The sequence below is a fragment of the Colius striatus genome, chromosome 5, assembly GCF_028858725.1.
Source record: "Colius striatus isolate bColStr4 chromosome 5, bColStr4.1.hap1, whole genome shotgun sequence".
Classification (NCBI taxonomy): Eukaryota; Metazoa; Chordata; class Aves; order Coliiformes; family Coliidae; genus Colius; species Colius striatus.
Genome location: NC_084763.1, coordinates 981,474 through 997,090, shown reverse-complemented (window position 1 = coordinate 997,090; position 15,617 = coordinate 981,474). Strand labels below are relative to the sequence as shown.

At 46.5% G+C, this 15,617-nt stretch overlaps 1 protein-coding gene across 3 annotated transcripts in view; it reads left to right on the top strand.

The window, feature by feature from the left end:
* The window catches only part of ADCY1 (adenylate cyclase 1), a 119,422-nt gene that overhangs the window by 51,976 nt on the left and 51,829 nt on the right, over nucleotides 1-15,617 (top strand). For all 3 annotated transcript variants that reach the window (XM_061996650.1, XM_061996649.1, XM_061996648.1), the window contains exon 4: nucleotides 8,196-8,307. In XM_061996650.1, the coding sequence (XP_061852634.1) occupies nucleotides 8,196-8,307 (112 nt within the window). The remainder of the gene's footprint in view (nucleotides 1-8,195; nucleotides 8,308-15,617) is intronic.

Below are 15,617 nucleotides of genomic sequence, written 5' to 3'. Positions count from 1 at the left end.
TTTTGGTCTTGTGTCAAAAAGCAGTGAGACTTTTTATGTGTGTGCTACCTTGTAGAGCTTTTGGAAGGAATCTGTACAGTAGGAAATGAGTTCATGTATCTTAAATGGAAACAACCAACTTAATACAAACACAACATGCAAAACAGTGCATGCAAACACACATCCAGCACGTGGTGTGGACACAGTCAGGGCACTACGTTCAAGCATCAGGAAGGTAAAATAATCACCACCAGTACAATATTTGTGTCTGATGGTATGGAGGTAGTGCCTGTACAGTTCAGGAGCCATTTGAGTGGTACAGGTGTTACAGGTAGTGACCCAGCCACAGTCACCAGGAGGGATGTCAGCTTACGTGTGAGGACTCCCCAGTGAGCACCTCTGCCCTGGTGCTCAGGGGAACAGTTTGTAACACACAAGAGACAACTCTTTCCTGAGATTAGGTTATGTAGCATCAATATTTGCTTCCCTTATCCATTGTCTGTCCCTACAGAGCTGAGGAATTTACAGACCATGTGCATATGTACAGTGGCTGCTGTAGAAACACACTAGCCCTGACTGAATCTCTCCCTGCAGCTATAATTCAACTCAGTGATTTCAAGTTGTGTTTCAGCTCAAAAAAATGCGCTGTGTGAAGCCCTCAACACATTTTGCTGTTTCTCTCTTTTCCCACTTGATAAGAGTTGTTAATGAAACTGGTTCAACACGTGCCTGGTTAGGGATATGGCTGACGTGGTGTGTTAACAGACAGCTTCTCACTCTGCTCTGTCACTCAAGTAACGTTCAAGAGACAAGCAGAGTGTGAGCACTGAACTGCTGCAAATTTCTTGAGCCTCTGGCACAGCAGTTTCATTTAGCCTAATTTTCACCGGTGTGAAGTAGAACTGGATGCTCTATAAGAAGAGAGACTAATTTCAGGCCACGCAGGACCTGATTCAGAGGTAATAAAAAAGATGCCTCGTGCCCATTTAGAGGTTGCTGTGACCCAGACTGAGGCCAGAGCACAGTCTGCATCTATTTATATGCAAATATTTCTGGTCTGTCGTGTCTGCTGGAAACATCAGAACTCTGAAAAATGTTGAGTTTACCTTGCCCATTGCAGTGCTTTGAAAAGCTGTGACCACGATGCCCAGGAACAGGCTGCTTTCTGTGTGTGGTGTTTCTGAGCTCTGAGCACTTCACAGCGGACTAGTTTTCATGAATTATTGTTTTGTGAAAACAGCCCCTCTTTGTTTTCAGTTGCAACAGCCCTCTTTAATTTTTTGAGAGCACTTTTTGCCTTAACCATTGCAGTGAGTTATAGGTAAAAATGGTGAATGTGGTTGATCTGTAAAGGGGAAAAACCCCTTTGGGTCCCTTTCTGAGGCAGCATGTTCCTTTAAAATATCATTCTGATTGTTAGTTGTACTCTTAATTAAACAAATGACCCAAGTGGGAGTGACAAACGGGGCACACAGCCCTTCCTTATTTTGCTGAGTGTCTGTTTATCCCAGTGGCTCTGCTGAAACCAGCAGGACTATTCAAGTGCACAAAGGACATGAATGAGCGCTGTTAAAAGTGAACATTTACCTCCTACAAGCTGTTCAGTCTTTTGTGTAACTTGGCAGGGTTTCTCCTCCTGAACCCCCATAAAGTGACATGGAAAAGGGTTGCTCTGTCAATACTCGCAGTTGGGAAGCAGCTTAAGTCTCTTAAACCAAGACACAGCCTTCCCACCCTGGGTTTTAGCAGGTGCAGCAGCTTCCTGCAGTGCTGCAGGAGTGATGCAGAGTTAGAGGATCACAGAGGGGTTTGAGTTGGAAGGGACCTTCAAGCTCATCTCATTCCACCCCCCTGCCATGGACAGAGGCACCTTCCTCCAGAGCTGGTTGCTCCCAGCCCCATCCAACCTGCCCTTGGACGCTGCCAGGGATGGGGCAGCCACAGCCTCTCTGGGCAGCCTGTGCCAGCACCTCACCACCCTCACAGCAAAGAACGTCTTCCAAGCTAAATCTTCTCTACATCAGTTTGAAGCCATTTCACCTTGTCCTATGACTCCCTGGCCTTGTTAAAAGTCCCTGTCTTGGCCATTTTAGGGACTGGAGGCTGCTCTAAGGTGTCCCTGGAGGCTCCTCTTCTCCAGGCTGAACAACCCCACTCTCTCAGCCTTTCTTCAGAGCAGAGGTGCTCCAGCCCTCTGACTGTTTTCATGACCCTCATGTGGACCTACTCCAACAGGTCCATGTCCTTCTTGTGCTGGGGGCTGAACACAGTGCTTCAGGTGGGATCTCATTAGAGTGAAGAAGAGTGGAGAGTCACCTTCCTTGACCCACTGACTGTGCTTCATTTCACACATGCTGGGAGGCAGCTGGCTTTTTGGGCTGCATGTGCACAATGCCAACGTGTCCGGTATCTCATCTGCCAGTACCCCCCAGTCCTCCTCTGCAGGGCTGCTCTCAATCCCTTCATCCCTCAGTCTGTATCCCTGTTGGGGGTTGCCCCAGCCCAGGTGCAGGACATTGCACTTGGCCTCGTTGAACTTCATGAGGTCCACATGGGCCCACTCCTCAAGGTCCCTCTGGATGCTATCCTTTGCCTTTAGCATTTGATGAGGGTGCATTCCCTCCTTCCATCTATGGTGTTAAAAAATCAGGAGGGAAACAAATGTCTGGAAGGAAACCACTGCTCAGCAATGCTTACAGATCTGTGTTGGCACGTTAAGGTACGGGTGTCTGTCATAGGTGCTTAGGTGCAGTAGTCTGTGGGATGTGTGGTCATGTACTCAATTCACGTGGATAAACAGAGTGCAGGGGTGCTGTCTGTGTGTGGAGTGTCTGGCAGGCAGTGTTCAGCCATAACTGTAGATACAATTACTGTGTAGTACCTGGAGGGAGGATTTGCTCAGGCTTTTTTGGAAGAGTTCCCTTTTCAGCAGGCGAGGCGAGGTTAGGACGGAGGAAGAAAGGAGATGGTGTTTGGACAGGAGGAGAGTGTCGAGAAAGGATCAGAGAATCAGAAAGTGTTAAATTCTAAGATCAGAGGGGTTTGTAACAGGAAATGTTCTGAGGCAAGCCAAGACCTTTTGAAGAAATTAATTTGCAGATGTGGTGATTCTGGGGGTTGCAAACATCTTCCTGGGATCGTGTGTATTCCAAGATGTTTTGGCCATAATTGTAAGAGCATTTAGTGTTATTGTTAACTGAAACAAGCTGTTTGTGTATGAAATGTTATCAGTGGAAAATCTGGGTAGCTTTCTATCAAAGAGAAGCTCAGTTTCCTGTCACAGGTAGAAAGGTGATGCTGTATGTGTCAGAAAGACAGGGCGTGTTTTCAGTGGAGAGTGTTTAAGCTACGCTCCAGCAAAAAAAAACCCCATCCAAAAACCCATGCTAAAGCTGAAACATCAATATACAACAAGCCAAGAAGCTTTGAGCTGGTTCTACTAAATGAGAGTTAAAGACTGGCTGAAAGTTTCAGAAGACTATCTCCAGAAAAGCTGAAGCCAGAGCTGGGGCTTTATCCTTGCTCGAAAGGCAGCACTGGCCCAAGGGCAGCTAGCAATGGGCAGGAGGTGTCACAGGAGCTGGGGTTAAGTAACCAGAGCTGGTGCCCTCAGAGAGAAAACCAGCAACAAAAGTGTGTCTTGCATCTCAGATAAAGCAACTGGGAGGACAGGTTTCAAGGTAGTCACCTGCTGCTGCTGTCCTGTGCTTTTTCAGTGCTCGCTCCCTGTTCCTCTCGCTGTGTAAGCGAGCAGGCAGCGTTAGGAGCCAGCAAAGCCCCACCCCAGGACAGGCTGCTCCTGCAACACAGCAGCGTCACGCAGGCTTCACCGTCAAGAGCAGAGCTTTGGTGCAGCTCTGTGCCAGAATCGATCCTTTTCCTCCCTAGCATTCAATTACAATATTGGCATGCTGTTGTACTTGACGACACTAACAACTCGCCCCCTGAAAGCCAAAGGGACTGAAGATTTGGCCAGGTTAGCCAAACTCCCCAGTGCTGTGAGCTTGCTGGTAAAATCCTGGTATGACTGAAACATACAGGACCAATGCCAAATGTCTGAGAGCAATGGGAGTGCAGAGGACTTGGATAGTACACACACACAGACAGCTTCTTGGATCCCTTTACTCAGTTGTGGGATGGAGGCTGAGGGAGCCCTGGCCCAGGCTGCCCAGGAAGGGTGTGCAGGCTCCTTCCTTGGAGATCTTCAAGACCATACCTGGACACGTTCCTGTATGACCTGATCTAGGTGACCCTGCTTCTGCAGGGGGGTTGGACTGGATGATCTCCAAAGGTCCCTTCCATCCCTGTCATCCTGTGATTCTATTAATAATTGCTGAGCCCCTGGGCAGCGAAGCGACACCAGGTTTACCACTGTAGTAGCTACTTTGCCTTGCTAGCCATCACACTGACAGTGCTTGCCCCAGAGAGCAGCACAGGAATCCAGTGGAATGGCCTGCAAGCTCTGCTCTTGAACAAACAGAAGTCACCTTGTGTCCTCTGTTTCCACTTTGTTTCTACTTTCATTTCTCCTCATTCCTTTGCAGTTGCAGTTTAATTGAGGTTGGGGTGTTTGTTGGGTTTTTCTGTGTCTCACTGGGGTGCCCCAATGGTGTTGTTAAGATTTCTGTGGAATTAAAGCAGGGAGAATCCAATCCCTGAATGGCCGTTAGGAGGAACAATTGTTAATGGGCAGCTTCTCACTTCTTGTTTCTATAGATGCTAGTACATGGGGCAATCATTCCAAAGTGCCTCTTTGTATACCATGTCATTAGGAGGGCTCTTTCATGCATAGATAAGGTATCCCTCATTTACTGGAGTTTAATCCTCTCTGAGGATATGAACCTTGGTGGCAATCAGTGATGAAGCAAACCAAGGCTCCCTTGCTGTGGAATGAGTGCATCTAGAGTGAGGAATGTGCCTTAGCACCCACAGCACTCCTGTAGCTGCTCTGTCTTAACGTTTCTCAGTATAGCAGTGCTAGGCACGTCCTGCATTTTAGACTGATCATTTTGTGTGAGTATTATATTCAGACCATAGGAAAGGGAATGTCAGGATTTCAGTGTTAACTTGTGCTCTGCTGAGAAACAGGTGAGGGCTCGGCATAGTCTGGTCCTGGAAACACTTCAGCTCTGTCCCTGGGATTCTGCTCTGTGTATGCTACCATTTCTCTCCTTATAACTCTTAAGATTTGCATGGCCATAGCAAGAATTGTGATCTCTTTTCTGTTCTCACTGCCTGTGGCAGACTTTGCCACCTTATGGTCAAGGCCTTCTGTGTCCTTCACGTTCAAAAACACCAGAGCAGGACGTAACAGGGGAAAAAAGGTTTCTTGCATCAGATAGGTGATTGGACTCCACAGTCAAACCCTGTGTCACTGGCCAAGGTGCTGCCCGAATTTGTTTTAGATGTTGTAGGATAGCGATCAAGCGTTGCCGCTGCCCCCAGGACTTGCAGCCCAAGGGGTAAGGGAGGAGGCAAGAGATGGCCACAGGCAGGTGAGGAAGCGCAAGAGAGTGTTGGTCAGTGCAGTAGCTGAGATGAGTTGCAGTGCCATGTTCAGAGCGTCGGAGCTCTGTGTGTGTGTGAGTTTGTACCCGCAGCATTGCCCCCGCCTGTGCCGTGTCTGGGTATGGCGGCTGCACTTGGCACGTTTAACAGTACTGTGCTAAAGGACTCACGGATCTTATTAAAGAGCAGTTGCAGGGTTGTGGGAGTTTTTGATGCTGAGAAGGTGTGACAGTTAATCCTATTGCCTCACCTATTCCATCAGCTTTAGGAGAGAGCCGTGCAGTTGACGTTGACAAGCAGAAGTGCCCTGCAGCTGCACCTCAGCACAGCAATTGCGTGTGTTACCCAAACTGCCAGTGGCGCCTTCAGTGGACACTTCCACGGGCTTCACCCCTTCTGTGTGATTGCTAGCGGTTTGGATCAAATGCTGAGGGCTGTAGGTTTCTTAAATGTTTAAAGGGTCAGCATGGATCCCAAACTGATTTATTCAGGTAGTCATATGTAAAGCAACTTTCCTTTCAATCCGTTAATTACACGTGAGTGGATTTCCTCCCCTCTGTGCTAGACCAAGGGAGAGGTTTCTGTGTCAGTGTACGTAAAAGCAACATAATGGTTGCTCATCAGTTGTTGATATATAGTCTCTTCAAACACCAGAGAGTTCTGGTTTGTGCATGTGTGTGTGTTGTTCATTGTTAAACACCTAGGTAAACAGGTAATGTTGTTGTTACCTTAAAGGCCTGCTGGAGATAGTACTGTTACTGTAAATGTGCTTGGGCATGGAAAAAAACCTGAGGAGGCTGACACATTTTAAATGGAAATAGGAAATAAAAGCAATCCAAATGTAGATTGTGCAGAGGATGAAGTGTAAAATGGCAGAGGCCAGCAGAAGCTGGTATCATAAAACAGATCTACACTCCCCTCCGTACTGGCAGTGTCTAATTAAAACCCAAAAACTGCATCGAGCGTTGCATTGCAACAATAGTTATTGTTGCTTTTCCCCCCTGTGTCCTTTTTGATGTGAATTTAGGTCATAAAGCAAATGGGTCATAAAGCTAACTGTGTGCAAGGCCTTGGTGCACGTGTAAGTGCATAGGAGAATCTTCAAGGAATTTAGGATGATAATAACTGATAAATGTCCAAAAGGATGAGCCTGGCCAGGCTGCCAGCCTACAAGGCTCTCAACACAAAATTAAGACAATAAGTAGGTCTCCATGGGCAAATATGCAGAGCATTTTGCTGGTGTGATTGCGCTCTGCCAATGCCTTCTACCTCCTCCATCACTTGGTTCACATTCATCACAGCAGAAACACAATTCAGTGACATTAACGAAATGCTGAATGTTTCCCTTTAAGAAGCCTTTTCATTGTGTTGAAACAGCCTAGAAATGAAGTAGGTATTTCTCCCCTGAGCTAGGGCCATCTTTGAGCAGTGATCTCAGACAGGGTGCTCAAAGGAGAAGAGAGTGGGGGGAGACTGCCCCAAGGATTAACATGACAAAACAGAGGCTTTGTTTGTGGATTAAAGCCCTTGAACTTGGGATGGGTGGGTTTGGTGGCTACCTAACCTGCTCTGGTGGACAAAGGATTTTAACAAGTGAGTTAAATGAAATTGCAGAAACAGGGGCTGCTCAGGAGCTCTATTTGCTCCTTTCTTTGGAGCCTACTGGGAGTTCAGACTTGGTTATGGTGAATGGGAAAGAGCAGGCTCGTTAGCCCTGTTTTTCTAGCATCTGCTATTTCATCTACAGTGACAGTTTGTTGAGGGGAAGGGGAGTACGTGATGCTTAATTTAACTTGGAGTTTGCAGGCTGAGTTTTACACTAAGCCAACTCTACCTAGGCCATGTAGTACGGGTCTGTTTGTTAAACAAAGGCTTGTTTGACATTTATAGTCTGGGTGTTGGAGATAAATGCACTTGGTTCCTGCTCTGGGCTCAGGGCCTCTGCCAGCAGCTGAAGGAATCTAAATAATGGAAAGGATCGTAGCTCCATACTCGCTTGAGTTTCAGGATCTACACCAGAGTTGTTACTCTCTCTGCCACAGTAGTATCTGTGCTGCTTTCAACTGCCTCCTGGTACCCTCACAGATGAGTAGGGATGGTTAAAACAGATTAACCTGTTGGCTATGAAAACCTTGCTGAGTGGGATGGAGGCTGGACACTTACCTGAGCCACGCAGCACAGTGCAGAAGAGCCTGGCTGATACTGTGGGTGCCAGCTCCTCGCGGGGAGCACTAACGCCACGTCATGGAGCTACTCCGTGCAAGCTGCTGGCTTCTGAGTGAACGTCATGCACCGAGTACACATCATGCAAGGTTTGTAAGTTTGGCTTTGGAACTCTAGCAATGCAAAAACTGTGTTTGAAACCAATCAAGCTGAGAAGATACCGGCAGCAGTTGTTTGCTGAGTTCCTGGAGTGCTCCTGAGGGAACCTCATGAATGAGGAGCTTTGCCATATCTACATTGGATGGATACATACCACAGGCATATAGGCATTGAAGGGGTCCCAGGGGTCTCTGCAAGAGCTGACAGCACCAGACTGATGCCTGTTTGTATGAATCTTTACCATTTTGCTTCCCACTAGCATTTTGTTGGTAGCATTTTGGGGCTCGTTTGAGTTTGTGCTTTGAGTCACACTCGTGCTATAAAAGAGAATGATGAGGACATGAAAACGTCTCCTGTACTGATATCCCTCTGTCTCTTCTTTACAGCATTTTGTTTGCAGACATTGTGGGGTTTACTAGTTTGGCATCACAGTGCACTGCCCAGGAGCTGGTGAAGCTGCTGAACGAGCTCTTTGGCAAGTTTGATGAACTGGCTACAGTAAGTACAACGTTCTTACTTCAATATAAATCCCCTTCTGAGGAGTGATGCGTGGGTTACACGTGTTAGAAATCTCTCACAGGCTGATTTAGCCCCTGGATTTCTAAAGCTTCCAGAATGGAGAGAAAACAGTCTCTTTTAATTGTTTAGGAAAGCGGCTTAAGTTGCTCTTTTAGATATCCATCCCTTCCCCCTCCTTGGATGACATCAGTGCTCTTCATTGGCTTTGTTTGCACAAAAGAGAGAAAGTATTTCAATGTTTACATTTCTATCCTGCATGGAAACAAAACAGGATAGTGGAAAGCATGAATATTGGCAGCATGGCATGAAACTGTTTTCTGTGATAATAAGAAGCTAGAGAGTAAAATCAGTTCTTCCCAGAGAACATTCCTTGCCACAGAAAGGATAGTAGCTATCCAGAGAGGCTGTCGCTGGGAAAACGGGATCCATAGCATAACCAATGTGCCGTGCTTTGGTTGTTGCACTTAGATTGTGCCAGACTCCCCAAGGAAAAGGAAATGAGAGAAATGTTCCTTGCCTGTACTGCCTAGTGTTCTAGTGGTACCACAAGCATTGGCCAAGAAATGCTGCACCTTGTTTTAAATCACAGCACCTTCAAATGGAGCCACAGCTCACGACAGGGAGTTGTGAAAGCAAACCTCAGGCTTCAGTTCATTGTCATTCAGCGCCTTTGAAAGATTGCTTGCACGTTCTATTAATAGAGAGGGAGCAAAATTCCTGATCTCACTCCCTTGTAGAAATGATTTGTGCTTTTATCATGTCCTTTCTTTTTTATCCACCTCTGGAGAAAACATGTTTCTCAAAAGCTCATCTTGTATGGGTGATTTTACCTTGTAAATCACTGAGTCTTTGAACTCTGCTAGGAGAAGGACTTAAAATGATGGCATGTTTTCTGTGGTCACAGTTGCACTGTTTGCTTTCTTAAAGAAACAACCTCAGGTAGTCGTGTTTCATGTAGGACTCTGTGCTCCCCTTAGTAACTTTTGAGTCTGTGGGCCAGCTTCAGTCACTTGGGAAAAAGAGAAGTGAGTCACAAAAACACAAAGCTAAGCAAAAGAGAGGGACACTGTTAGTGTCCTTGTGGATAGCTTCAGTGCCCCAGGCTGCCCAGGGCCCTGGGGGAGTGCACATCCCTGGAGGGATCCCAAAGCCGTGGGGCTGAGGGACACGGGTTAGCAGTGGCTGTGGCAGTGCTGGGGGAATGGGCACACTCAATGAGCTTAGAGGGCTTCTCCATCCCTGATGATTCTGAGTCACCCTCAACAGACATCAGAGAATCCATATGGAGAGACACTGTTATGGATGCCTCAGTGTCCGTTTGTGTGTCCTGGTACCGAATGACTTGTCACAGCCTTCAGGCACCTTGGTTGCCTGTAAGCGTTCGGTTAAGCCCGCGCGGAGCTTCGCTGGGGACTGGACACAGCCACAAGCCACCTTCCTCAGTGTGTGCAGTCACTTAAGTTTCTTACAAGGCCTGTGTGTAGCTCATAGAGAAAGAAGCATTTTGCTTGAATTTCTCTTGGTGTTTGCCTGCTGTTCAGGGTTAGTTTTACTTGGTTCAGGTTGTTACAGCTGAGCTGTCTGGCTGTTTAGTTGAGGTGAGAGTGGCTCTGTGCAGTCTCAGCTTTTGCCCTAACCGTAGTCCTTCTTTGTCACGTGTGGTTAACAAATGCTGTAAACGACTGGTCTTTGCATGAGGTCTTCAGATGCCTTGCAGTTAGCCTTCAGCACTACAGCCAGCTTCCAGTTTGGTGTTCCTCAGCTTACCTGTGAGGGTGGTTGTAGCAGGGTGTGACAGTGTGTACCGTGTTGTTTTCCCGTTCCGGGGGGCTCCTGGACACTTGGGCTGGGTGCTTCTTACTTTAGGGCACTGTGTATTTCAGCACCTTTGCTGGAGAGAAACTGAAAATCCTTTGCCTGTGGCATGGATTTGCTGTGAATGGGGGAGGTTCTGGAGGCTGCAGTCACCCAAGTAGCCTCAGGCAGAGTTAGTTGCACATGCCCTCAGTCAGGTACTGTCATGGCCACAGCTCCAGTCTTGTAACGCAGTTCAGCTGGACACCCAGAATATTTTACCTGTAATAAGTGACCTTAATAGAAAAGAGGAGGCATTTCTCCAGCATCCTGCGTCGTGGTGAAGCAGGTTTGCTTTTCAGAGATGTTCTTTGGTGGATGCTTGTCACATCTATTCTGCAGCTAATCTACCTGGAGAATTAATGAGCTGTGGTTGCAGGTTCAGTCATTTGGCTTTCCAATTCCATGTTACCGCATTTCGGGCTCCTAGGACTTTCCACTTACAAGTGGGTAAGGATAAGTGAATTTGGGGTTTTCAAAGGACGTGACTAGAAGAGAATTCTGATATTCTGAATAAAAGATCTTCTTGTTTGGCACCTCGTCTGTCGGCCAGACTGACACGCACCGTGTTCTCTTTCCATTTGCAGCTGTATACACACCTTCAGGCTTTGGCAGGATTTGTAGGCTGAGTCTATTTGCATTCCTTTCCATTTTAATTTAGCATCCTTTCCTGATCACCTCTGTAGCTGTTAACAATTTTTACTTCCCAAATGCCGTTGTGACTGAAGTGATTTTTCGTACCTGTTCAGCTGCAAAGATACTGAGCTTGACCATGTTGCTTCTGAGCCTTAGGCAAAGAGTAAGTAACGTTTTTAATCAGCTTCTGTGGGTTTTCTTAACTGTGTCAAGGTCAGTTCCTTGCTGTGCTTTGAACTGGCTGTACCTAGAAGCAATTGCTTTAGGAAGCTCATTCTGTGGAACCCATGGAATGGTTTCAGTTTGCATGAAGCAAATGATGGCGTGTTTTTCAAATCCGAAATGAACAGAGCTTTGTGGGCTGGCTGAGGTAGGAAGGTTAGTGCTGGAAAGCAGATACAAGCTCACAGCAAGTAGCCCTTCTTTGTGGGAACTGGCAAATGTGCACTAGGGGGGGATGTTTGCAAAGGCTAATTTTAAGGAGCCCTTCTTGGTCGTTAATGCAGACACAGCATCCCACTGAAGCAGATCAGTCACTAAGCTTGAGTCTGGTTGTAAACAGCTTTGTGGAGAGCTGCTGGAGACACCTAAAGGAGTCAGCTTTCCTAAAGTGATCTTGATGCACATGCCCATGACTCTGTAGGGTCAGGGGCTAATGATGTGTGTGTAATGTGAAGCTGAAGTCTCTCTGGGATGGTTTTCCAGGGAGTAACATAAATGTCACACACTTTAAATGTTGTGGAAACATGTAAATGGACAAGTATCCCAGGGGTTAGGTCTGGCCTAACCTCCTTTAGTGGTATATTTCAGGTAAGAGGATCCTGTACTCAGTACAGGATCTCCAGGAGCTTAGAGGTTGTTTCCAACTAAAACAATTCTGTGATTCTATGAAGTTAATGGAAATCTGTCTGGAAACCACTTTCTTTATAGCCAGCAGTGTGCAATATCTTGCTAGTTCTTCTCATGCCATCGTTTTTCAGTAACTCTGAAGCAGAGAGGGCTGCCCGTTTCCAGCAATGACATCTTGAAGGTTTCCCATGCTTTGTTGTTTGGAGCCTGACTGAGTTTCGTGCTTTTGTTAATGCACAAGTGTCACACTTGGGTTCTATCTTTTTTAAAATCCTCCCTATTGTGGTGTTTCCAGAAGAATCTGGAGGAAATGGCCATTTCCTGAAGCTCAGGCCTTAGTTTTTCAACTTTTTTGTAGCATACTGGGATATTCCTCTTCATAGAAAGAGAGCATCTTAAAAGGTATTGAATGAAAGCTGGGAAAACATGCACATCAGTATGTCTCCATCACCCTGCTAAATTGACTCCATGCAGTTAGCCCCTTCTCAAGGGTTTTTTGTGCTGGGACTAGTAGATGAGCAAGAAGTAGTGTAAACCAGCAAAGTTGCTATTTTTAGGCATCGTTCCACTAAAAGGTTGTCAAAAATAGCTGTTTTGATTTTTAAACCCACAGTTCAAAACCTGGGTGAAAAAAGGTGTTGAAATGTGCATGCAGCAACTGAGAGGCTTCAGAGAGATTTTCTGCTGGGCTGTTCAGAAGTGTGTGATGGCTTTTGGCCACTGGTGTAATGGAGCTGATGGTCCTTTCCGTGTCACGTTGTTGCGCTCAGGATCTGACCGTGAAGTTTTATCTCATAAGCTGGCTTCAGTAATCTCTCACATGTCCTGGCCCACATTCAGCATAGGTGTTAAAACAGATTGGGATACTAGACAGAGAAACCATGTAGGTAAATGTAAATTGTCTTACTGAAGGGAAGTGATGTGTTTGATCGCTGTTTGCCATTAATGACAGTCGCAAGTGGTGTGAGTACACTCTGCATCCAGCTCTGGGGCCACCAGCACAAGGAAGACATGGACCTGTCGGAGTGGGTCCAGAGGAGGGAAAGTGATCAGAGGGCTGGAGCACCTCTCCTGTGAATGTTAAACCTGGAGAAGAGGAGGCTCTAGGGGGACCTTATTGTGGCTTTGCAGTACTTAAAGAGGGCTTATAAGGACGATGGAGACACTTAGGACCTGTAGTAACAGGTCAGGAGCATTGGTTTTAATCTGAGAGTAGATTTACATTGGATATAAGGAAGAAATTCTTTATAATAAGGGTGATGATGCCCTGGCAGAGGTTGCCCAGAGAGGTTCTGGATGCCCCATCGTTGGAAGTGTTCAAGGGCACATTGGATGGGGCTTTGAGCAACCTGCTGTGGTGAAGATGTCCCTGCCCACGGTAGGTGGTTGGAATGAGATGGTTTTTGAGGTTGCCTCTAACCCAAACCACTCCATGATTCTGCAGTTCTATGATTGTCACAGGTTTAGCTGTTAGAAGTCAGCCTAAGCAGGCTCATTTTGCCTTGGCACAGAGAGAGAGCCCTTTCAAAGTGGATTCAAAGCGGGGTTCTAAGGAGTGTTTTGCATATGAATCCAAAAACATGACTTCATCTTTTGCTGCACCTAGCTGCATCCTTTGCAAGTACTGCTGCAGTCTAAGGGGCTTCCACTGGGCTGTCCTTCCTCTGGAATGCTCTTGCATTTATCTTTCTGTGCTTTTCAGTGCACAAAACAGTTACAGAGCTGAGGGGGGAAAGTTGCAAAGGTCTTCTATGTTTTGTTTCATTTTATAAGGAAATTCAATGTAGCAGGGAAGTGTAAATATCACAAACGTAGACTCATCCCTTACAAAGCGTCTCTCCCACTCACCATGCACTGAACTTGAGTTAATAACTCGACATGGTGTTGCTTACTTGCACCATACAGCCTTCCACCTCAATTTATCCAACTCACTGGCTCTTCTCTCATGACCCTGAAGGAGGGTGGCTTGTCCTTCGCCATTTCCTTAACAGCAGGACACTGTCCTACGTGTCTGGCTCGTAGCTGTCAGGCTGGGGTTAGGGTATCAGTCATCCAGAGGATGAATGTGAAGATTTGCATCTCTCACATCTGTTGTGTACCTGTGCAAGGGGCTGTAAGTCAATTTGCAGAACTGTGTGTCTGTGCATGTTGTACATGCACATACAGTTGTATGCATGCAAATATTTATCCATCCTGATAGCCAAAATACGTGGGCACTTCCAATCTGATGGGCAAGTGTAATGAAATGTAATAGAGATGTCATTCCAGCTTTAGAGGATGTGGCAGAAAATTCTGTCCTTTCTGTGAGTCTCTTTTGTGTCTCTCTACACGTCTGTAACGCAGATAAATTTATGTTAACTTCTAGAGGGATTCAAAGCTTTCTAATCCAATTTTCTATTGAGACTAATAGTGCTCTGGCATAGCGTGCTGTAAGCGTTACAGACGCTGCACATGCTAGGTGCGTTGGAGCAGGCTGCAGTGGTAACAGTCGTCAGTCCTGTCTTGTCCCCTGCCGGGGTCTCACTGGGAGCAGAAGGGAGTCCTAGGTTTGTGAAGGGAGACAAAGAGGGAATGTATTTTATTGCTATTTTACATCTATGGGGAGTTTCAGAGGTGCATTTTTTCCCTCCAATAGTAACTTTATACTGTACTGACTCAGGAAGGACTGTAACACTGATGTGGTTAGCCCGAGCTGTTGAATGATGGCTTAGGTCCCTGGGGATTACAGGGACAGCTGGTATAAATTAGTGTGGTTCCCCTGAATGCCCTGCTGCCATGCTAATTAATATCAACTGAAAACTCGATCCCCTTTGCCTACCTGAGACAAACAGTTCAGCTCTGAGCACTGCAGGCTGCCAGGAAGCCGTTGGGATGGGGCTTTCCAAAGGAAACCAAGGAGGGAGGAAAACAAGAGGGAAAGGATGGAGAACAAAACCCAAAGTACATCTGTGATGGGTCTTTTCCTCAGGCTCATGGATCTTCCCTTTGGCTCACTGAATGTCTGTCAGGGAGGGTGACCATCCTCTGTGGCACTGCCTGGCCTCTGGTCACAAAGCTCTTGGCAAGGCCAGGAGAACGGTGTATATTCCTTCTTCAGCCCTCATAGCTCACCACAGAGCTAATTCTATTCTCAGCAAAAAAGGAGCCACCAGAGACTTGCATTTTTATAGTTTCCCTCTACCCAAGACTGCTCTTCAATATGTGAAGAAAACACCGAGCTAATGGGGTGTTTATTTCAAGGAGTTGGCCAGGGGATTTTTTTCCTTTCAAAGATTCAAACAGTTTCAGGCAGTAGATGGATGGGAGAGGCATGAAAGCTCTGTGAGATCAAGAGATGCTCCTGTGCTCCCAGTGCCTCTCCTCTGCTGTATGCAGCCCCGCTCTTGTGTATGCAGGGGCAATATCCAGAGGTCTCATCAATGCTCAAGTCTGAGATTTGGTGAGGATGCCAAAGCCTTCCCCCTAGAGAGTGAAGCTTTCAGTGTAAGCAGATGTCTCTTGTACCCTAAAATAGCTGAACCCTAGTTGGGGTTCCTCCTTTTATTCAGACTCACGCTTTGCCATCACTAAGCATCATGGGTGGTGACAAAATTCTTGTTTATGTTTTTCTAGCCTAAACAAAACTGAGTGTTATTGCTGCTCATGTCCAAGTGTATGAGACTGGCAGGATGTGAGTTAGGGAAACGGGAATCTCTGCTTATGCATCTTTCTGTAGGCCTTACTAATCTTCTCCCTTAACTCTGCACAGCTTCACAAATCCAAATTGGCTGGATATGGTAGAGAATCTTCTCACGTACTGATGCCTTTTTTATTAGCAGGCACGACAAAAAAAGTGCCTTCCTAATTTATGGATAAATAAAATCCCTCCTACTCATAGACCGTGGTTCCAGGAGCGCAGGGTAGAGAAAGCCTGAAGGGCACATCTGCAAATCAAGTTGCCAGCGGGCTTG